Source organism: Squalius cephalus (genome assembly GCF_949319135.1).
Source record: "Squalius cephalus genome assembly, chromosome: 10".
NCBI classification, from domain to species: domain Eukaryota; kingdom Metazoa; phylum Chordata; class Actinopteri; order Cypriniformes; family Leuciscidae; genus Squalius; species Squalius cephalus.
In genome coordinates, this window is record NC_137131.1 from 42,780,379 (window position 1) to 42,801,902 (window position 21,524).

Here is a 21,524-nt window from a genome sequence, read left to right on the forward strand (position 1 = left end):
AGGTTGCCCCGCCCTCGTCATCAGAGAAGAGAAGAGATGCTGCAAGAGGGAGATATTCTGATTCAAGATTACCAGGAACATAAATTTAAAACAATAATGATGTGCATCAATAAATACTGCAATATTCCGTAAATGGTGACTTTATTGTAGTCTAATGTAGCCAGACCCTTACAGTCCACTTTACTGATCACTGCACAGACGCTACTAGAGCTGAAACTAATGTTAATGTAATTCTTGTTTCTCAGAGAGGTGATTGAGAAGAAGCCGGAGGTGTTTAAGATCGCCTGTCTCACTGACATCAGAGATCTGTTCAGCCCCATCAGACATCCCTTCTACGCAGCCTTCGGCAACAGAACTAACGTGAGGCTTTCTGCAATATTAGAAACACGTGCATTTCCAAGGAGTTGTGTGAGAGCCTGACTATATTCTGCGTCTGTGTCTAGGATGCTTACGCTTATAAGGAGGTTGGTGTGTCTGAAACTCACATATTCACTGTCAACCCGAAAGGAGAACTCATACAAGAAAAGACCAAAGGAAACAAGTCCTCGTAAGTTGCATCACTCTCTCACACACACACACACACACGTACAGACGCACACACACACAAACTAACCCAACCCCTAAACCTACCCAGCACGCACACACACACACACACACACTAACCCTACCCATCTCTCTCACTCACACACACACACACACACACACACACACACACACACACACTAACCCTACCCATCTCTCTCATACACACACACACACACACACACACACACACACACACACACACACACTAACCCTACCCATCTCTCTCTCTCACACACACACACACACACACACACACACACACACACAAACTAACCCGACCCCTAAACCTACCCATCACACACACACACACACACACACACATACTAACCCTACCCATCTCTCTCTCTCTCACACACACACACACACACACACACACACACACACACACACACACAAACTAACCCGACTCCTAAACCTACCTTTCACACACACACACTAACCCTACCCATCTCTCTCTCACACACACACACACACACACACACACACACACACACACACACACACACACACACACACACACACACACACACTAACCCTACCCATCTCTCTCTCTCACACACACACACACACACACACACACACACACACACACACACACACACACACACACACACACACACACTAACCCTACCCATCTCTCACACACACACACACACACACTAGCCCAACCCCTAAACCTACCCATCACACACACACACACACACACACACACGCACACACACACACACACACACACTAACACGACCACTAAACCTACCCATCAAACACACACACACACACACACTAACCCTACCCATCACACACACACACACACACACACACACACTAGCCCGACCCCAAAACGTACCCATCACACACACACACACACACTAGCCCAACCCCTAAACCTACCCATCACACACACACACACACACACACACACACACCCTAAACCTACCCATCACACACACACACCCTAAACCAGGGATGGGCAACTTCGGTCCTGGAGGGCCACTGTCCTGCAGAGTTTAGCTCCAACCCTACTCAAACACACATGAACAAGCTAATCAGCTTGTTAGGATAATTAGAAAGCTACAGACAGGTGAGTTTTATCAGGGTTGGAGCTAAACCCTCCAGGACTGAAGTTGCCCATCCCTGCCCTAAACCTACCCATCACAGAAAACTTTATGCATTTTTACATTTTTAATAAAACACTGTTTAGTATGTTTTCACACACACAGATACACATTTACTCACTTCTATCTTCATTGATAATATTCACATATAAAAAAATTATAATAATTTAGTTTGACTGGCATTTTGTGTGTGTGTGTGTGTTTCAGCTACTCTCATCTCAGCGAGATGGTGGATCACTTCTTCCCTTTCTTCGGTAAAGATCCGACCACATCCTTCGACTGTCCTGAGTTCAGCCATTTCTCGTTCTGGAGGGAGCCTTTGCCTCCGCTGGATCTCGCTGAACTGATCTAGTCTGCTTTAACTCCACACCAATCATCTCTCAGTGCCGATCTTATACCTCTTTCTCAACACTTCTTTATATAGAGCCGAATGTGTCTGTGCATTTACAGCGAAACCTGCTGTAGCATTTAAACTGGAGATGCACACACACACACGCACAAGCCTGCGAGTCTACACAAACACAGCCTAATGTATGCAATCATAATACTATAACACTACACTGAGCAGCTCTTCTTCATCAGAAATCCTCTCTCGACCCCACAGATGGAAAGAAAACGCATGAACCCGTGTTAAAGCCGCTGTGTGCCTTCACTATTACTATAACACTAAGCTGGGATTCTCATGAATATATGTCAGTTTCAAGGGTTTTTATTTGTATATTTTAACTTTTCTTCTTTTTTTTACACAATTGATATATTTGAGTGGGTACTGAAAGAGTATGAATTTGTTTTATCAGCAAATACTTTATACAACTAAACTGTATTTCTATTTATTTTCAGCATTCAAATTGAGCAAAGACAATCTATATGTATTTGACTTTCCATTTATTGTATTTAAAAGAACTTTGAAACAATAAAAACACTGAGTGACACTTGACACTTCACTTGTCTGGACTTTCAGGAATATAGTTAGTGGTGTTTTCCAAAGTAACCCTTACTTGAGCCTTAAATCCTCAGGTATAGTTCAGCATGCAGAGTCACCTTTGACATGCTGACTTCAGGAACTGTGACACAAAAACTACAGGGAGGATAAGGGATGAATGCAAACTTTGAACTCTGGTTAAAAAGGGAAGCTTCAACCAAAAGTTTTTGTGTGTGTGTGTACTTGTACAACTATCTTTGTGAGGACCAGTTTGAGTTTTAGACCACTGGAGTGAGGACAAAGAGAGTAAAGTGAGGACATTTTGGCCGCTCCTCACTTTCTGAGAGCCTTTAAAGGCCTGTTTGAGGGTCAAGACTTGGTTTTAGGGATAAGGTTATAATTCGGTTTAGGGTCGGGTTAGGCACTTAGTTGTGATGGGTGAGGTTAGGGTAAGCGGCTAGAGATTGCATTGTGTCAATGAATGTCCTCATAAAGATAGATGTACAAGAATGTGTGTGTGTTGATACTAACTGGCTGGCCAAAATATATTTATTTATATTAGGTTTCCTAAACTTATTTTTATCCGGTTCTTGTCCGCCACCACGTCAAAAATATTTTTGTCAAATGGGAACTACTTGTTAATAAAGGTTGTTGTAGTTTTATTTTATTTTTTTTCTGGTGTGATTCAAAATAAAAAAGAAATAAAATCAGTAAAAGATGAAGGATAGTATTATGTGTCTCTTTGTTTTTATATTGCGTGTTAAAACAGGACAACTTCTGTAAACTATTGCATCATGTTAGTGTTTTACTGTTATCTCGTATGTGTGGAGTGAATGCTTCAGTAAACACAGAGCTGCAGGAGAGTTTGATTAAATAAAGGTGTGTATGATTGTAAATGCAGGTCACAGGCGCTCCTTCAACCCTGACGATACACTCACTGTCTGTTTTATGAACAATAATGGGTTACACACACACACACATAACACACGAGCGATGATGTAGGCGGTGCGACGGACGGTAACGGCAAGGAAACGAAACTGCACCGATTATTATCATCACTGCATGCGTTAACGGGCGTTTGACTCGATTTAGACATTATTATCGTGTTGCTGGAGACAGTTCGACATGCATCATCGAGTTCTGTGCGCGTTCTAGGTAAGACATGCACGCTTCTAATTTATGCTGGAAAATGGCTGAACATAAACAGCTAAAAGCGCCCACGTCTTTGTAAAAGGATTTCTACTTTTATACTACACGCGATAAACAGCAGGGCAACGTTTAGGAAATGAAAGTGAGTGATGTGGGTTAGTGGTCATTATGTGATAGGAAGGTGTCAAAGTCGAGCCTCGTTCACACACACTTGTCTGTCAGCGGGTTCATGGTGCAGGTTGATACACTCGCCGCTAGTTTGCGTCCAAACGCTTTATTTTAGCATTTGACAATCTGACCACAAATAACATCCCAGCTAACGTTCTCAGAACTTTTGGCTAACGTTCTGAACAGGTTCTTTCAGAGTTAGGAACAAACGTTTTTCCTGAAACGTTCAAATAACGTTTGTTCCTTCCTGGTTATCTGGTCTCAAAATGTTAACATAAAAACGTTAATGTGGAAAAAAAACTGGACATTTTCAACATTCATAGAGCGTTCAGAATTAATTTTTTATTAACTTAATATGGATGTAAGCTAAATGCTGGATGCTGTTTATTTGATTTCAACAAAAGAGGTATTCAAAGAGATTCTTATCTGCTAATAAAGGCTTTAGTTCACCAAAAAATGAAAACTCTGTACCTCTATGTCTAAAACTCTATGTCGTTCCAAACCCGGAAGGCTTTCGTTTATCTTCAGAACACAAATAAAGATCTTTTTGATGAAATCTGAGAGCTTTCTGTCCCTCCATTGACAGCTACGCAACTACCACTTTGACGATTCAAAAAAATCATATTGAGATTGTAAATCTAATCCATAATTGAGTGGTTTAGTCTTAAATTTTCTGAAGAGACTCGATCACATTATATGATGAACAGATTGAATTTAGGCTTTTCACTCTTGTGTTACGCAGCACGTTTGAGCTTCACAAGAACCAATGAGGTTCATTCCTGTGTTACGCAGCATGTTTGAGCTTCACACGAACCAATGAGGTTTATTCCTGTGTTACGCAGCACGTTTGAGCTTCACACGAACCAATGAGGTTCATTCTTGTGTTACGCAGCACGTTTGAGCTTCACACGAACCAATGAGGTTCATACTTGTGTTAAGCATCACGTTTGAGCTTCACAAGAACCAATGGGGTTCATTCTTGTTTTACGCATCACGTTTGAGCTTCACAGGAACCAATGAGGTTTAGTCCTGTGTTACGCAGCATGTTTGAGCTTCACACGAACCAATGAGGTTCATACTTGTGTTACGCAGCATGTTTGAGCTTCACACGAACCAATGAGGTTCATTCCTGTGTTACGCATCACGTTTGAGCTTCACAAGAACCAATGGGGTTCATTCTTGTTTTACGCAGCACTTTGAGCTTCACAGGAACCAATGAGGTTCATACTTGTGTTACGCATCACGTTTGAGCTTCACAAGAACCAATGAGGTTCATACTTGTGTTACGCATCACGTTTGAGCTTCACAAGAACCAATGAGGTTCATACTTGTGTTACGCATCACGTTTGAGCTTCACAAGAACCAATGAGGTTCATACTTGTGTTACGCATCACGTTTGAGCTTCACAAGAACCAATGAGGTTCATACTTGTGTTACGCATCACGTTTGAGCTTCACAAGAACCAATGAGGTTCATACTTGTGTTACGCATCACGTTTGAGCTTCACAAGAACCAATGAGGTTCATTCTTCGGTTACGCAGCACGTTTGAGCTTCAGCAAGAGGTTTGTTCTCATGCATCAAGAAGGTTTGGTTGAGCTTCTGTTTATTTTCGCTGATTAATGTTTATATGTGAATAAAAGACTAAATTAAATCTGTTCATCATAAAAAGTCATCGAGTCTCTTCAGAAATTTTGGACTAATCCGCTCAATTCATATGGATTAGTTTTACGATTTCTTTATGAACTTTTTGAATCGTCAAAGTGGTAGTTGCGTAGCTGTCAATGGAGGGACCGAAAGCTCTCAGATTTCATCAAAAAGATCTTCATTTGTGTTCTGAACAACAGGTTTTTGATTGGAATGACATGAGGTTAGTAATTAATGACAGAATTTTTATTTTTAGGTGAACCATCACTTTAAAAACTTGGGAAACTTATTTTTCCACATTTATTTAAAAATTCCATGATGAAATGAAAATACATTGAGAAAGTTCATAATTGATACTGGAATTTCAGATGTACTTCTATTTTGGAGACAATTTGCCACATATGTATTTAACCATATATGTAACTATACATTTTCTTTGTCTGTATTACATAGTTACCAGAGACAATCATAATGGCAGACTTATATTCAGAGAGCTGTTTGGAGCCAGAGCTCACCTGTCCCATCTGTCTCCATCTCTTCCTCGACCCGGTCACTCTTCCTTGTGCTCACAGTTTCTGCCTGGTTTGCCTTGAAACACCTGATAGGGATAAAACATCTGGATCTGCTCAAGAACTTTGTTGCCCAGTATGTGGACAGGAACATCTCAGCCCAGAGTCCCTGCCGAGAAATGTCAAACTGAAACAAGTGGTTGAGAACTACAAGGCCAACAGTGCTTTTGGTGAACTTCAGCCCAGCGCAGAAGAAAAGATAACCAATGATGAACCATCTTCAGAAGACAGAACAAACTCAGATGAGTCCACGTCAACAGATTGTGGGGAAAACTCTCTTGAGGAGACGGAAGCCAATGGACGGAGGTCTAGATTAAATCCCATTATAACTAGTCTTCAAAAAAAGCTTTCTCTAGTAGATGATCTGGTCAATAAAGAAACGGCTAGAGAAGCTGCGGTCAAAGCGACACATGCTGATCTGAGGAACGATGTGAGCAACGTTATGGAGGAGATGGCAGAGATCCTGGAGACCTACAGAAAGACTGGAATGAAACTTTTGGAGGCTGAACTGAAGCCCAGGGAAGACGCTGTTGGGAAAAGAGTGCAAATGCTATCAGATCTCCAAAAGCAGCTGAGAACGGCTGAACTTCGGGTCAACGCGTTAATGGGCGAGACGGAAGACGCGTGTTTTGGTGACGTCGAGAGCCAAGTTTCCAGCTTGACCGTGGAGCCTCTGCGGGACTTTCCGAGCGATCTGGAATTATCCCGCAATTTGAAAAAAGTCTGTGAGAAAATCGAGCACCAAAACAACCAACTCCGTCTTGGACTTGGATCTGCTCAGAGGGCTTTACGGGTCATTCTCAACCCATCCGAGGTGACATTCAACCCCGACACCATCCATCCCAATCTGGTCCTATCGGAAGACCTTAAAACCGTGTCTTTCAGCGTCGCCAAACAGCCGTATCCAACCAGTTCTCAGAGGTTTACCAGTTTTTTCCAAGCTTTGAGCTCCCAGAGCTTCGTCCAAGGAGAGCATCTTTGGAACTTTCAAGCCGATGGTTGTCCTTGGGTTCTGGCCGTGTGCTACGGTGAACTTCCCCGATCTGGTTCTAGTAGTGGTCTGGAGAGCAGCGCTGGATCCTGGTGCCTCATGTACTGTGATAACCTTCTGAGGGCGTACGAAAAAGGAAAGGACACACCACTTAGACGTACGCCATCTCTGAAGAGAATGGAGATACACCTCAGCTTCAGCTCTGGCACTTTAGCGTTTCACAGCGTTAGTGACGTGAGTGGGGATAAAACTCATCTGCATACCTTTACAGTGAGCTTTACGCACCCGGTGTATCTGGCCGTGAGGATGATGTCTGGTCAGCCCAAAGCTCACATAACAGTCAACTAGCTATTTCATACACCTTACAATGGACTAGTTATTGCAGATGGCATGTTTAAATCTACAAACTCTACAAACTCATCACCACAGACTGGTACTTATTGATAAAGTTTAGTGCACTGCATTATAGCTGTGTATTGGGAGATTATTTAAATGGCCATTAGAGTAAACCATTTGTTCCTGCACGACTTTCACCTTGTGCAAATATTTTTTCATTCATATTTGTCCTTTTCTGACGAAGTTATGATACAATACGTCATTAATGTTCACCTCTTATGCACTGAATGCATCTTGCTGCACATAAATTGTCACATGCATTCTGCTTGCAATGTTTAATTTAATCAAAGATTGGTGTTTCTCGACTCATGTGATTCATTTGAGCATGTGACTTTAATACAAGCCTACATTACATTTGCTTGCCATTTACAACAATTCTTCTCATTCTTTTTCTGTTCTTCTAACATGTTTATGAATACCTTTTATCTGTCTACATTTTAATAAACAGTAGTACAAATTTTTTCTAATTATTTGCGTATTGTCTTTTTTTTAAAACCCCAAAAATGATTTTATTGCAATTTTGACCTTTATTTTGAAGTGTTGCCTGCATGGTGACCATTGACTTTTATTAAGGGTGGGTAGCCTTTTATTTTGAAGTGTCACTTATATGGGGATCTGTCGGGATCTGTGTCTGTGTCTTTTTAGGCTATATAAAATGTTACATTTTAGTGTGCTTTATTATCACCACAAAAATATATATATTGGTACTGATAAACAATAGATGTGTACGATGAAAATTGTGTTTACTTTAATTAATAGGATTTAAACAATATATAACAAGTGCAAATCAAAGTAATATCAACACATTAAACAATATATGTGTAGTGCAATATATTATAAACTAAACTAAAATTAAATCAAATAAAACAAAACCTATCTATTGTTTTCCGTGAGTCTTTTATTATGAAATGTCGTACAGATGGCGGCCATCTTTGAAACGACAACGCATTCACGCTGACTTTTATCTGACAAACGAATCGCGACTGACGCATCAGTTTCGTTCCGCCTGTAAACAACAAACAACCGACACTCCGACTAAAGTTATTATGCATCAACTAATAACCTATGATCACGTTAATGCTGAAACACACCAGCCTCTGATCTGAGATCATCTTCACTTAAAGGTGAGCTTTGTTTATGAGGTTTATCAGCTGATGTATATATCCGTGCAGTGTGTGTGTGTGTGTGTCTGTGTGTGTGTGAGAGAGAGAATTGTCATATGATACATTCCAAAATAAACATGACATTCGTGCAATACACATACAGAAATATTATAGTTCATTTGTATTTGGATCAGTATGTGTTGTGTTAGACTGTGAACTGTTATGTAACGTTATATATCTTTAAAAACACATTCCAGCGGAGGAACTTTGTTACATTCGAAACATTCAGATCTCGTAGAAATGTAACATTTTTAAAAATAAATTGATATAAAATGTCTATTTAAGGAACGATGAACAGCCATGAAATTACCTAAAGTGGGGCAGTGTTGCTTTGGTATTATTTATACACTATTATAGTATTTATATCTATTTTAATTAGTGTTTATTTTGTTATTTTCAGTTTTTATTTTCGCTTTAGTGATTTTTGTTTTAAAAAAATAAATGAGCTTTTTAAAAAAATTTTTTTTAGTGATTTTAGTTTTAAAAAGGTTTGTTTGTTGTTTGAATTACAATTTTAATTTATTTTATGTGAAATTACTGTGTTTTCAACATAGTTGTGAATCTGATCTTGTCCATTTTAACATTAATAACTCTTATATATATATATATATATTTATTTTTATATATATATATATATATATATATATATATATATGCTTGGCGTATGAATATATGTATTGTATGTGTGTAAGTACGAGTGTAAACTGAAGTAGTTGTGTGTCTTGCAGAGGTTTAGTCCAGAATGCTGGAGACCGTGACTGATGCGAGAAGGTTGGTCCATTATGGCAACACCAGTGTGTTTCCCACTGTGGAGAACAGCTCCCAGTTCAACCCTGACCACGAGATCAACGTCACCAAACCACACAAGTGTCTGCAGATCCTGTACGACGACATCGGAGAGTCCAGGTAAATCCGTAAATGCATTTGCAAGTGTGTATATGGCATTATGATACATTTGCATTTCTGTGATAGTCTGAAATCATGTAGTCATATTTGCATATAAGCATACTTCCTAATTCTAATCTATTTCTGTGTAGTAAAGTGAAGTTGTAGCAGTGTGTGTGTGTGTTTAACCTAGTTATGTTAAATAAGTGGTGAAGCTGACTGTAGTTCTCATCTGGGCTCTTTGCCATGTGTGAACGCCTGAAGAATGCAGTTTCTGAGCTCAGTTTTCTCTCAGATACAGATGATCTTGTGTGTGATCCGCTTGTGAAGTGTGTGAAATGTGATTTTAGTTGCGGAGGCCGTTTGCAGCACGAGCTTTCAGTTCTGCTTTCGTTTCTGTGCCAGTAACGGCTCTATCAAACGGGACAGTCCTCTGTATTTTTAATAAAAGTCCCTTCTGGTTCAACTGGGACTGTTATGTCTTCCTCTGAGTGTGTGTGTGTGTGTGTGTGTGTGTGTGTGTGTGTGTGTGTGAAACTGTCTTAAAGAGGCTCTTCAGAGACTCCAGATGTTTGGTGCTTCGGTCAAGATAACTTCCTCTCCTTCTTTGTTAAAATCACTTATCAGCAAATTAAATAGAAAGCAAAACAGCAGATCTATTGTTTGGAATTTCCTTTTTTTATCTGAGTAACTTTAGAGGAGTTTTTAAAGCAGACATTAGATTTAAAATAAATCTTTTTTTAAAGAAAAGTGATTTTCTCTTTTCAGAGAATTTAGTGAATATAGTGCACAATATTTATATGCAGCTTTGACTAGATAATATGTTCATGTTTTGTATTACACACTATTTTTCACAAGATTTGGGTCGGTAAGATTTATTAAATGTTTTCGAAAGAATTAAAAAAATCTCAAAGAGCTGTTTTCTGTTTCAATATATTGTGAAATGTAATTTCCTGTGATCAAAGCAGAATTTTCTTTTCAAAGACATTTATTATTATTATTATTATCAATGTTGACAAGTTTTGCTGCTTCAGATTTTTTTCGTGATATATATATTTTTTCAAGATTCTTTGATGAGTAGAAAGTTCAAAAGAACAGCATTTATTTAAAATAGAATCGTTTGTAACATTATAAATGTCTTTACTGTCCCATTTGATCAATTTAATGCATCCTTGCTGAATAAAAGTATTCATTTCTTTTAAAAATAAAAAAAAACTTTGAATCCATAGTTGCCTCAAACATTTTGCAATAATACAGGACATAAACAAATAATTCCATTATACCTTTCATTACATAGTTGAGTTTCGTACAAGTTTGGTGTGTATAAGTTGATTTCTTCATCAAATAAAGCTTAAATTTAAAGTTTGTCGACCGCAGGAACTGTGAATACATGTATGTGTACTAGTATAAACATTTTTATACATTAACTTAACAAACGTTTTTATGAATTTATACAGAGAACAAGTTACAGAGGAAAATTAGTCTGAACTCTGAAACCTAAAATGTATTTGTGAATCAACGACATCACCTTCAACTACCGATGTCCTTTACACACACACACACACACACACACACACACACACACACACACACACACAATAACATATGCAAAGGATATAATGAAGAACAAAAGAAAAGGTAAATACTAAAACTGTTCTTTCTGGATCTCAGTTTCGGCGGGAGAATAGGTATTTTCCATCACAGCGTCAAAGTTGAAATTCCAGTTTTTGATGTGTGTGTGTGTGTGTGTGCAGGTGGGAGAATGAGAGAGTGTGTGTGAATGAGAGCATGCGTGTGTGTGTGTGTGTGTGTGTGTGTGTGTGTGTGTGTGTGTGTGTGTGTGTGTGTGTGTGTGTGTGTGTGTGTGGGTGGTGTGTGTGTGTGTGTGTGAGAGAGAGAGAAAGAGTGTGTTTGTGTGTGTGTGTGTGAGAGAGAGAGAGAGAGAGAGAGAGAGAGAGAGAGAGAGAGAGAGAGAGAGAGAGAGTGTGTGTGTGTGTGTGTGTGTGTGTGTGTGTGTGTTTGGGAATGAGAGAGTTTGTGTGTGTGTGTGTGTGTGTGAGAGAGAGAGAGAGAGAGTGTGAGTGTGTGAGAGAGAGAGTGTGTGTGTGTGTGTGTGTGTGTGTGTGTGTGTGTGAGAGAGAGAGAATGTGTGTGTTTGTGTGTGTGAGAGAGTGTGTGAGAGAGTGAAAGAGAGAGAGTGTGTGTGTGTGTGTGTGTGTGTGTGAGAGAGAGTGTGTGAGAGAGAGTGTGTGAGAGAGAGTGTGTGAGAGAGAGTGTGTGAGAGAGTGTGTGTGAGAGAGAGAGAGAGAGAGAGAGAGAGAGAAAGAGAGTGTGTGTGTGTGTGTGTGAGAGAGAGAGAGAGGGAGAGTGTGTGTGTGTGTGTGTGTGTGTGTGTGTGTGTGTGTGTGTGTGTGTGTGTGTGGTCTAGTATTGTAGTAATAGCTGTTTTCTGTGCTGATTCATCTAAACATGTTTAATGAACGCTGTCTTCACACACACACTCTCTCGGCGGTCGAGCTTCTGTTCGAGACTCGTCACGGTTCGTCTCTGTTTGTCCCTCAGGGTTCGTTACTGGGATCTGATGCTGCTCATCCCGAACGTGGCGTTCCTGGTGTTCCTGGTGTGGAAACTCCCCTCTGCTCGCGCTAAGATCCGCCTGACCTCCAGCCCCATATTCGTGGCGTTTTACATTCTGGTAAGCAGCAGAACATCCCGCGACCCCGACTGCAGTGTGTGAGTTTGAGCTGTGAGGGAAACCTCTGACCCTGGAAATCCAGAGTTCTCGCGAGAGCACAAGCTGAATTTGCTCAGCAAGTTACTCTGGCGTTGAGTAATGATGCTCATTAAATATGCCCTTGATCTGAGCTGCACCAATCACAGCGGGTTATCTGATATAGGCGGAGCTAAACTGATGATGACAGCGCTGTGACATCGAAGTCATTAGTAAACATTGCAAGATGGCTATGGGTGAACACCAGATGTTTGAAATGTGAAAACGTGATCTTTTTCTTTCTTCTCATCTCCCTTTATTCTCTAATAGCTTTTTCTGTGCCGAAATTTGAATATATATTTCATATCTCCATTTCAATATTGTTAGTGTGCTTATAGTGCTGTTTTTGTTCAATCTGATGTTTAAAGTTACCCTGGAAATCCAGAGTTCTCACGAGAGCATAAGTTGAATTTGCTCAGCGAGTTACTCTGGTGTCGAGTAATGATGCTCATTAAATATGCCCTTGTATCCGAGCTGCACCAATCACAGCGGGTTATCTGATATAGGCGGAGCTAAACTGATGACGACAGCGCTGTGACATCGAAGTCATTATAAACATTGCAAGATGGCTATGGATGAACACCAGTTGTTTGAAACAGCTTTAGCCGCTACAATGAACGAGTTAGACTTGGCTTTTATCTAATAGAGGAACAGAAGACGCCGCTCGAATCCTTCCTTTGCAAGAAGGGCGTTTTTGCTGGATACGGTAAGAGTCTAATCTACCAGTGAGCTCCGCTGGTAGCTAAGCGATAACTTGTTGTGATTGGTCGTAGTGTTATCCAATTGCGTGCAGTGAGATTTTCAAATGCATGCTTGGTGCCGCCCCTCGAGCTGGCCGATTTACATTAGTCGACGCCAGACCATTAATCTTTCAGATTTAGGTCTGGATTTCCAGGCTAGAAACCTCTAAATCTTAAAGGGATAGTTCACTCAAAAATCAAAATTCTGTCATTATTTACTCACCCTCATATTGTCCCAAACCTGTTTGAGTTTCTTTCTTCTGGTGAACACAAAAGAAGATATTTAGAAGAATGTTCGTAACCAGACAGTTGATGGACACCATAGTAGGGAAAAAGATACTATGAAAGTCAATGGCTCCCATCAACTGTTTATTTTTTTACCAACATTCTTCTAAATATCTTCTATTGTGTTCAGCAGAAGACAGAAACTCATAAAGGTCTGGAACAACATGAGAGCGAGTAAATGCTGACAGAATTTTCCTTTTTTTGGGTGAACTATCCCTTTAAATCATGTGTGTTGTTGAGAAGTTTCCCCCGCTGCACCCTTAAGTTGATGAAGGTGTGTGTTCTGTCTCTCCACACCTGTGCTGTGCTTTGAGTGTTGTGTGTGTGTGGTAACGGGTGTTTCTCTTGTGTTGTTCAGGTGTTTGTGGTGGCGGCTGTAGGAATCACACGTGCAATAGTCTCCATGACCGTCAGCGCATCCAGCGCCGCCACACTCATAGACAAGGTACACACACACACACACACACACACACACACAAACCTCATTTGTTCCTGTTATCTAAGCTATGCTGTTGTGATTTCATTACATTCTGTTTTACAGGTTTAATGTATTTGACACACTACCATTCAAATTGTTTCCATTACAGATTTGCGCAAAACTTTTGCAAAAATGTTTTCTTTTTTTTCTCTTTTTTTTCTTTTTTTTTTTTTTCTTCTTTTTTTCTTCTTCTTTTTTTTTTAAATGTCGACAAAAAACTATTGCGAAATGACGGCGTTTCCATTAACCGATGTTATGCGCCTAAAACGTCATTATTTCCTCTGGCGATGAGTCATTCCAAAAATCATAGCAATGAATGTTGGTGGGATTATGTATATCCCAGCCACTGCACTGGCCATTATTATTAATAATGTGTGTTATCCAAGCATTAATGGTAAGGAACGACCCTTATTATACTTGTGAGCGGCACATATGAGGAGTTTCTGGGTGTTTCTCCCTCAGATCTGCTTCGAGGTCTTGATTGTGGCATTTATTTGAGGTTTAGAATCCATTATTCCTGTAATTCTTTTGTCTTATAGGAATTTAATAAAGAACTTCTGTCCAAACATCAGGTTTGTACGTTTTGTAAATGCGCAAAAACTGTTTCCATTGCAGTTTTGCGAAATGTTTCTTTTTCGAATTGCCTGAAAAACCTCCTCATGCGAGCGGAAAAACTTTTTGCAATAAATGGGAGTTTTTGCGAAATTGACGTGTTTCCATTGGCCGTATTTTCAATTTGCGCAATTTGAAGAATAATGGAAACGCAGCTAGTGAGAAATTAATACTTTTATTCAGCAAGAAACATTAAATTGATAGAAAGTGTCAGTAAAGACATTTATAATGTTACAAAAGAATTTCAAATAAATGCTGTTCTTTTGAACTTTCTATTCATCAAAGAATCCTGAAAAAAATGTATCTTGGTTTCCACAGAAATCTGAAGCAGCGCAACTGTTTTCAACATTGAGAATAATCATAAATGTTTCTTGAGCATCAAATCATCATATTAGAATGATTTCTGAAGGATCATGTGACACTGAAGACTGGAGTAATGATGATAAATTCAGCTTTGATCACAGGAATAAATTACACTTTACTAGATATTCATATAGAAAACAGCTGATTTAAATTATAATAATGATTAGACTGTGAAATTATATGGTGTTTATATGACAAGTGGTTGAAGGGACAGAAAGTTGAGTTGAAACAGAAAGTTATTACATTTATAATGATGGATTATAAAAACAAACATTAATTTATTTAGAATACAGTGTGACTGATGAATCCTTCACAATCAGACCCGGAACATGAATAAAGAGAGTTAATATCATCTGGTTGGATTTCATGTTGACATGTGGATTTGGTTTGATGATGCTGTAATGAACACAGTTGTGATGTGAAGCCATGCTTGTGTGTTAACAGGTGCTTTGGGAAATCACAAGGTTCTTTTTATTGGCTACTGAGCTCAGCGTCATCATCCTCGGATTGGCTTTTGGTGCGTTCCTGCTTTATGCATGTGTATTTTGGGGGATTTCTTATAAAAATCTACTTTTTTAAAGTGGCTGACAGTGATTTAAAGACATTTCCATGTTTTGTGAATGTACTTGTATTGTAACATTGTGCAGTGAGAGCCTATTCAAATAAAGTGTGTGTTTTTTGTTTTTTTTGTATGTGCTGCACTTCCTGTTAAAGTGACGTGTTTTATGATTGTGTTTGTTCAGGCCATCTGGAGAGTAAGTCCAGCATCAAGCGTGTGTTGGCCATCACTGCGGTCCTGTCTCTGGCGTACTCCATCACACAGGTGTGTTATAGAGATATAGTGAACGTGTATCCTTAAAGTGCTCCTATTATGCTTTTTCAGATATGATCTTTCATGTAGTGTGTAATAGAGATGTTTGTGAATGTAAAAGCTCTGCAAAGTTTTAAAGATTAAAGTGCAGACAAATGGAGTTTTTGTCTCCTAAAAGAAAGAAGTGATTCTGAACTGAAACGAGTAATTTCAGTCTCACTTCCTAATTTGCATAATGCCAGCCTCTGTTCTTGATTGGCTGATCTCTTAGCTCCGCCCTCAAACACTGTAGTTTATCTGAGACTGGGAGAGTTTGGTTCGTGTTGTTCATGTCGAGAAGACGCTGTTTTCTGAGATTGATTCGGTAAATCCCACGCCATCGTTACTGTTCGCATCACTGTGATCAAGAGCTGAGATTCAGATATGATAATGAGCGTTTGGTTTCTGACCAATCAGAGCAGAGCACCGCTCAGAGAGGCGGGGTTTAGAGACTAAACCTTCGATCGAAGCGTTTCAGACACTGAGAGAAAAGAGCTGATGCTGCACTGGAGATTATGAGGAAAATAAAGTGTTTTTGACCTTGTATGCATGTAAACCTGTTGTAGGAGACTCTAATACACAATTAGGAGCCTTTAAAAGAGCATAATCAGGGCACTTTAACCCATTCTCATCTGTTCATCATGAGTTGGATGTTACTTCAGAAATGACTCTGTTTAGCTGCGTAAATTGACTATAAATCATTTGGGTTATTGCTTTAATACAACATCTCTGGCTTTCTCAGGGGACTCTGGAGATTCGTTTCCCAGACAAACATCTCTCCGCCAAAGACTTCAACATCTACGGCCACGGCGGGCGGCACTTCTGGTTGGCCAGCTCCTGTTTCTTCTTCCTGGTACCTAATTAAGTTCTTATCCTTTCTTTTGAATCCATCTTGAGTTTATATATTCAATGATTTATGTTATTCTGCTTTACAATCTGTTTTAGGTGTATTCCTTAATAGTCATTCTGCCTAAAACTCCAATCAGAGAGAGAATCTCATTACCATGTGAGTAAAGGCCTCTGGTCTCGTGTGTTCAGTGTTTGTTGTGTGTTAAAGGCTCAGATGATGATGTGAATGTGTGTGTCGTTCTCAGCTAAGAGGGGTTTTTACGTGTACGCTGCGATCCTGTCCGTGTTGAATCTGGTCCAGGGTTTGGGAAGCGCGCTGCTCTGCGCTGAAATCATCGAAGGCCTGTGGTGAGAAGTCATGTCTTTCTGTCAAACATATTCTCCATTTACTTTTTAGCAATCCAGTTAACAGAGAAGTGTCATTAGCTGTGTTTCCATACAAAGTTGCGAATTTAGCTTGGGATATCGCGTAAAACATTTGCGAATAAAGCAGTGTTTCCATCCCATGTTCAAGAGAACTAAATCATCACTTCCTGGGAAATTAGTGCAAATTATCAGTAATAAACTGTAAGTTTCTGCAATCTTTCTCTTTTTCCCTCCATCATAAACGAGTGTCTCAGAGCGACAGACGAAACACAGTAAACGCTGTCGTGTTCTCTAGCGTTCGGATACACACTCGTGTGTGTGAGACGCTTCTGGAGGGAATTACACCAAATTATTCTGATCACACACTTCGACTCCGGCGTTTCAGAAACACCAAACCAACATTAGAGACGCTGCGACGCCATTGGTCCACTGGTTACTCCAGTTATCCAATCACAGCCTGAGGGAAAGTCACATGAGTTTATTGTTGCACATCGAATGATTTATTCAGTAAATGTGTTTCCATTGTAGTTTCTTCTTATCGGATAAAAAAATATTATTATAGTTTTATTTGTGCATTTTTAGAGTTTAAATAGGTAATTTTGCATACATGTTTATATATGTTTTATATCATATATTTGGCACTATGTCTTGCTCTCTAGATTTGGAAAATACATCTGAGTGAAGCCTCTTTTAATTTAATATAAAATAATTATTTTGTCAATATTATATTATCAGCATAATGAGTGAAAAGTTTGAGGAATGAACATGAATCTAAGAATGCCTTTGATTTGTCTGATGATTTGAGAAAGTGACACAGCCTTAACCTTAAAGTGCCCCAGTTATGCTATTTTAAAGGTTTATAATTGTGTTTTAGAGTCTCCTAAAACAGGTTTACATTCATCTAAAGTCAAAAACACTTTTAATGTCCTCATAATCTCCACTGCAGCATCAGCTCTTTTCTCTCAGTGTCTGAATCGCTTCGTTTGAAGATTCAGTCTCTCTAAACCCTGAATATCTGTAAAAGCTTAATTTTTTATATAATATAATGTTTTACCTTTTACGAATTGCTAAAAATGTATGTATGTCTAGGTATGAACTGATTCCTGATGAAAACAGCCTCTGTCTGATGTATTATGTCTGATGTATAGTGACTGTGTGTGTGTGTGTGTGTGTGTGTGTGTGTGTGTGTGTGTGTGTGTGTGTGTGTGTGTGTGTGTGTGTGTGTGTGTGTGTGTTTGCAGCTGCGTGGACGTGACCACATTCCTGTACTTTTCCGTCTTTGCTCCTCTGATCTACGTGACGTTCCTCAAAGGGTTCTTCGGGTACGTAGATCCTGCTTCGGTTGATTCTGTCACAGGATATTATATGTGCATTCGCCCCTGGACAGACTCATTCCTGTCATATTACAGCGCTGTAGTTCTGAAAGCAGAACTGAGCAACTCTAGATGTATTTATGGATGAGGTGAAGCGGCTTCTGTGGTTTTCAACTTCCTTAAAATGCCATTGGATTATGTTTTTTAATATATCAAAAACAGTCATTGAACTGGGGAAGTTAGGAGTTGAGAATGTTTCTCTGTGCCAAATCAAACCTTCTGTTTTAAAAGAGCAAGATTTTTGTGATTGTGGTGTTCCAGGTAAATATGAGCAGTCTACAAAAATAGCGTATGAATCTCTCGTTATGCGACATTATCACCAAATATTTTATTTGTTATTTTTGTCACGCACGCATTTACACGCATACACACTCACTCACACACTCACATGCATATGCACTCACACACACTCATGCACACACACACACACACACACACTCACGCACGCACTCACACGAATACACACTTGCACATACTCCCATGTATACACACTCGAGCACTCACACATGCAATCGCACACACACACTCACGCACTCATACACAATCACGCACATGCACGCACACACACACACACACACTCACGCACTCATGCACACACACTAATACACACTCACGCACACACTCACACAAATACATACTTGCACATACTCACATGTATACACTCGAGCAATCGCACACACACTCACGCACTCATACACACAATCACGCACACACACTCAAGCACGCATGCACGCATTCACACGCATACACTCACACTCACTCACTCATTCACTCACACGCACACACTCACATGCATATGCACTCACACACACTCACACTCATGCACACACACTCACACACTAATGCACACACACACACTCATGCACACACGAATACACACTTGCACATACTCACATGTATGCGACACACAATCACGCACACACACGCATTCACACACATACGCACACACACTCAAGCACGCACGCACGCATTCACACGCATACACACTCACTCACACACAATCACATTCACACACACACTCATGCACACTCACTCACCACTCACGCACACACACTCATATGCACTCACACACACACTAATGCACACTCACTCACCACTCACGCACACACACTCACGCACGCACTCATACGAATAGACACTCACACACACATTTACACTCACACACGCACACTCATGCACACGCTCACGCACACACACACGCAAACACGCATTCTCACACACACACACTCACCCGGGCATGCACTCACTCACACACACACACACACACACACACACACACACACACACACACACACACACACACACACACACGCATACAAACTCACTCACAAAAACAACTTGACAAAAAGGTTGAATCCAGTATCTGGTGATAATGTCGCATAACGAGCGATTTACAAGCACTTTTTAAAAGCCGGGTCATGCATATAAGGGTGTGAGGGGAACCCGTGTCAGGGATATACGAGATGACGGCTGTTCTCTTGTGTGTAACGAACTCCCTTATTTCTCTCCAGCTCCGAGCCCAAAATCCTCTTCTCGTACAAGTCCCAGATCGACGAGCCGGAGGACTCGGACGTGCACCTGCCCAACACCTCGTCCTCGGGCCTGAGCCGGAGAGACCTGGACCACGGCTCGTACTCCAGCACGCAGATCGACGGCTCCGGCGCGTACCTGGACGACGTGGTGTCGGGCCCGTTCGGGGGAGCGCACAGCATCAACAGCATCGACAGCGACCGCTGGAGAGCCCTGAACGCATGACCTCTGACCTCTGACCTCCGGGACGTTTGACCTGCTGCGGCTCAGTGTGTCATGTGAATTACAAATGGTTCTCAGTCAGTGCTGTTATTTAAACATATGTATTCCATGAATCCAACATTCCTTGTGTAACAACAGTGCTCTTAATTTTACATCTGTGTACTCGAAGCGAGTTTATTGGACTTTGTGAAGTGCATAACCTAATATATTTCTTCAGAAATGCTTTATGATCTTATCTCTAGGTGAGTTCAGACTGGATTAGCTAGATGTGCTACTGATGCCAGTTTTTGATGTTTCTTTTCTACCATTAGGGGTGTTTTGCACTGAAAGTCATTCATTTTGGTGCATGTTGTAATTTAAAGGCCTAAAATCTACCTTGACTTTGTTCATATGCTTTATATGCTGGGCGTTCATCTGTTTCTCAGTGCTATATCGTAGTGTTCTCTTTTGATTTTTATTTATTTTAGTGATACGTTGAATTTCGTTTTAGCCTGTCATTAGATTTGGGCTCAGTTCTTAAAAGTTAAAGCTTAAATTGTGAGCCTGAACTTTGACCTTCTTTCTAACTGACAGTGAAAAAGGAGCAGGCTCAAGTCTGATTTATTATAACATCATTCCATGTGGGAGAAAAACTTGAGAAAAAAGGACCGTACTGAGAAAGCATTTGATCCGCTTTGCTTTATTTGATAAAAATACTGCAACGTAACCTTTTCTTGGTGCACACACACACATACACACACAAAAACCCGCCAGCGTTTTGGGAAAACACTATAATTCATCTTCAATTAAATTTGGTATGAGTAAAATGCTTGCTTCTTATTGCTTATTTCTTTTAATATGATTTGAGCATGTAGAGAAAATGTTTTATGTTAAAAAATGTATCTATTTAGAGATGATGCTCTGCTTTGGTGTTTTGTTTGTTTTTTAGCACATCAGTAGATTTTAAGTAAATCAAACTAATTTTTTGCACTGCAATTCCACTGTAAGATAGCTAATATTATCTGAAATTCAGTGCAAATTGTCATATGCTCTTACACTCTGCCTATTTCATCTTCTGATTTTGTAGCCTACTAGTAGTAAGCATTTCTCAAAGATATTTTATAATTTTATCCTTTCTGAAATGCTTTCTATCAGTACATTAGATGTATTTTAATCAGATGAACACTGAAGGCCAGCAAAAATACTTGAATGTCACAGTATTGTCACGTCTTGAATACTGAGCTTCACAGAGGACCGACCGAGGACTTTTATTTTGGAAAATACCTTACAATGACGTGCTTTTCGTAAGCAGGAGCTATCAGATGCGAATAACGTTTTATTTTCAGATTATACTATCAATAAGAAAACGTTCAGACGTTTCTTCTACATTTTGACATTCCAGATGAATAAAGCAGTTACCATTCTGTGATCTGTGCCTTCATTCTTATGTCATTATATCGAAAATGGTTCACACACTGTCATCACGTGATGTCTATCAGTGCTGTGTGAAGGAAATAAA

General features: G+C 39.9%; 3 protein-coding genes across 4 annotated transcripts in view; all 3 read left to right on the plus strand.

The window, feature by feature from the left end:
- LOC307165451 (phosphatidate phosphatase LPIN2) overlaps window positions 1-3,351 on the plus strand; it is a 46,205-nt gene extending 42,854 nt beyond the window's left edge. The window contains exons 18-20 of one of the 2 annotated variants that reach the window (XM_079883059.1): window positions 246-360; window positions 444-547; window positions 1,908-3,351. In XM_079883059.1, the coding sequence (XP_079739185.1) occupies window positions 246-360; window positions 444-547; window positions 1,908-2,052 (364 nt within the window). In that variant the 3' untranslated portion in view covers window positions 2,053-3,351. The remainder of the gene's footprint in view (window positions 1-245; window positions 361-443; window positions 548-1,907) is intronic. The other variant, XM_079883060.1, reaches the window with a different exon arrangement.
- Window positions 3,352-3,579: 228 nt separating this feature from the next.
- Window positions 3,580-8,425, plus strand: trim107 (tripartite motif containing 107). Its single transcript, XM_079882976.1, has 2 exons — window positions 3,580-3,777; window positions 6,038-8,425. The coding sequence occupies exon 2, from the start codon at window positions 6,056-6,058 to the stop codon at window positions 7,490-7,492; it is 1,437 nt and encodes a 478-aa protein (XP_079739102.1). The 5' UTR covers window positions 3,580-3,777; window positions 6,038-6,055; the 3' UTR covers window positions 7,493-8,425.
- Window positions 8,426-8,486: 61 nt separating this feature from the next.
- On the plus strand, window positions 8,487-20,686 carry tpra1 (transmembrane protein, adipocyte asscociated 1). Its single transcript, XM_079882977.1, has 11 exons — window positions 8,487-8,664; window positions 9,432-9,609; window positions 12,151-12,283; window positions 13,742-13,828; window positions 15,281-15,353; window positions 15,580-15,659; window positions 16,429-16,539; window positions 16,632-16,692; window positions 16,781-16,883; window positions 18,143-18,223; window positions 19,786-20,686. The coding sequence occupies exons 2-11, from the start codon at window positions 9,446-9,448 to the stop codon at window positions 20,027-20,029; spliced, it is 1,137 nt and encodes a 378-aa protein (XP_079739103.1). The 5' UTR covers window positions 8,487-8,664; window positions 9,432-9,445; the 3' UTR covers window positions 20,030-20,686.
- Window positions 20,687-21,524: the final 838 nt, after the last annotated feature.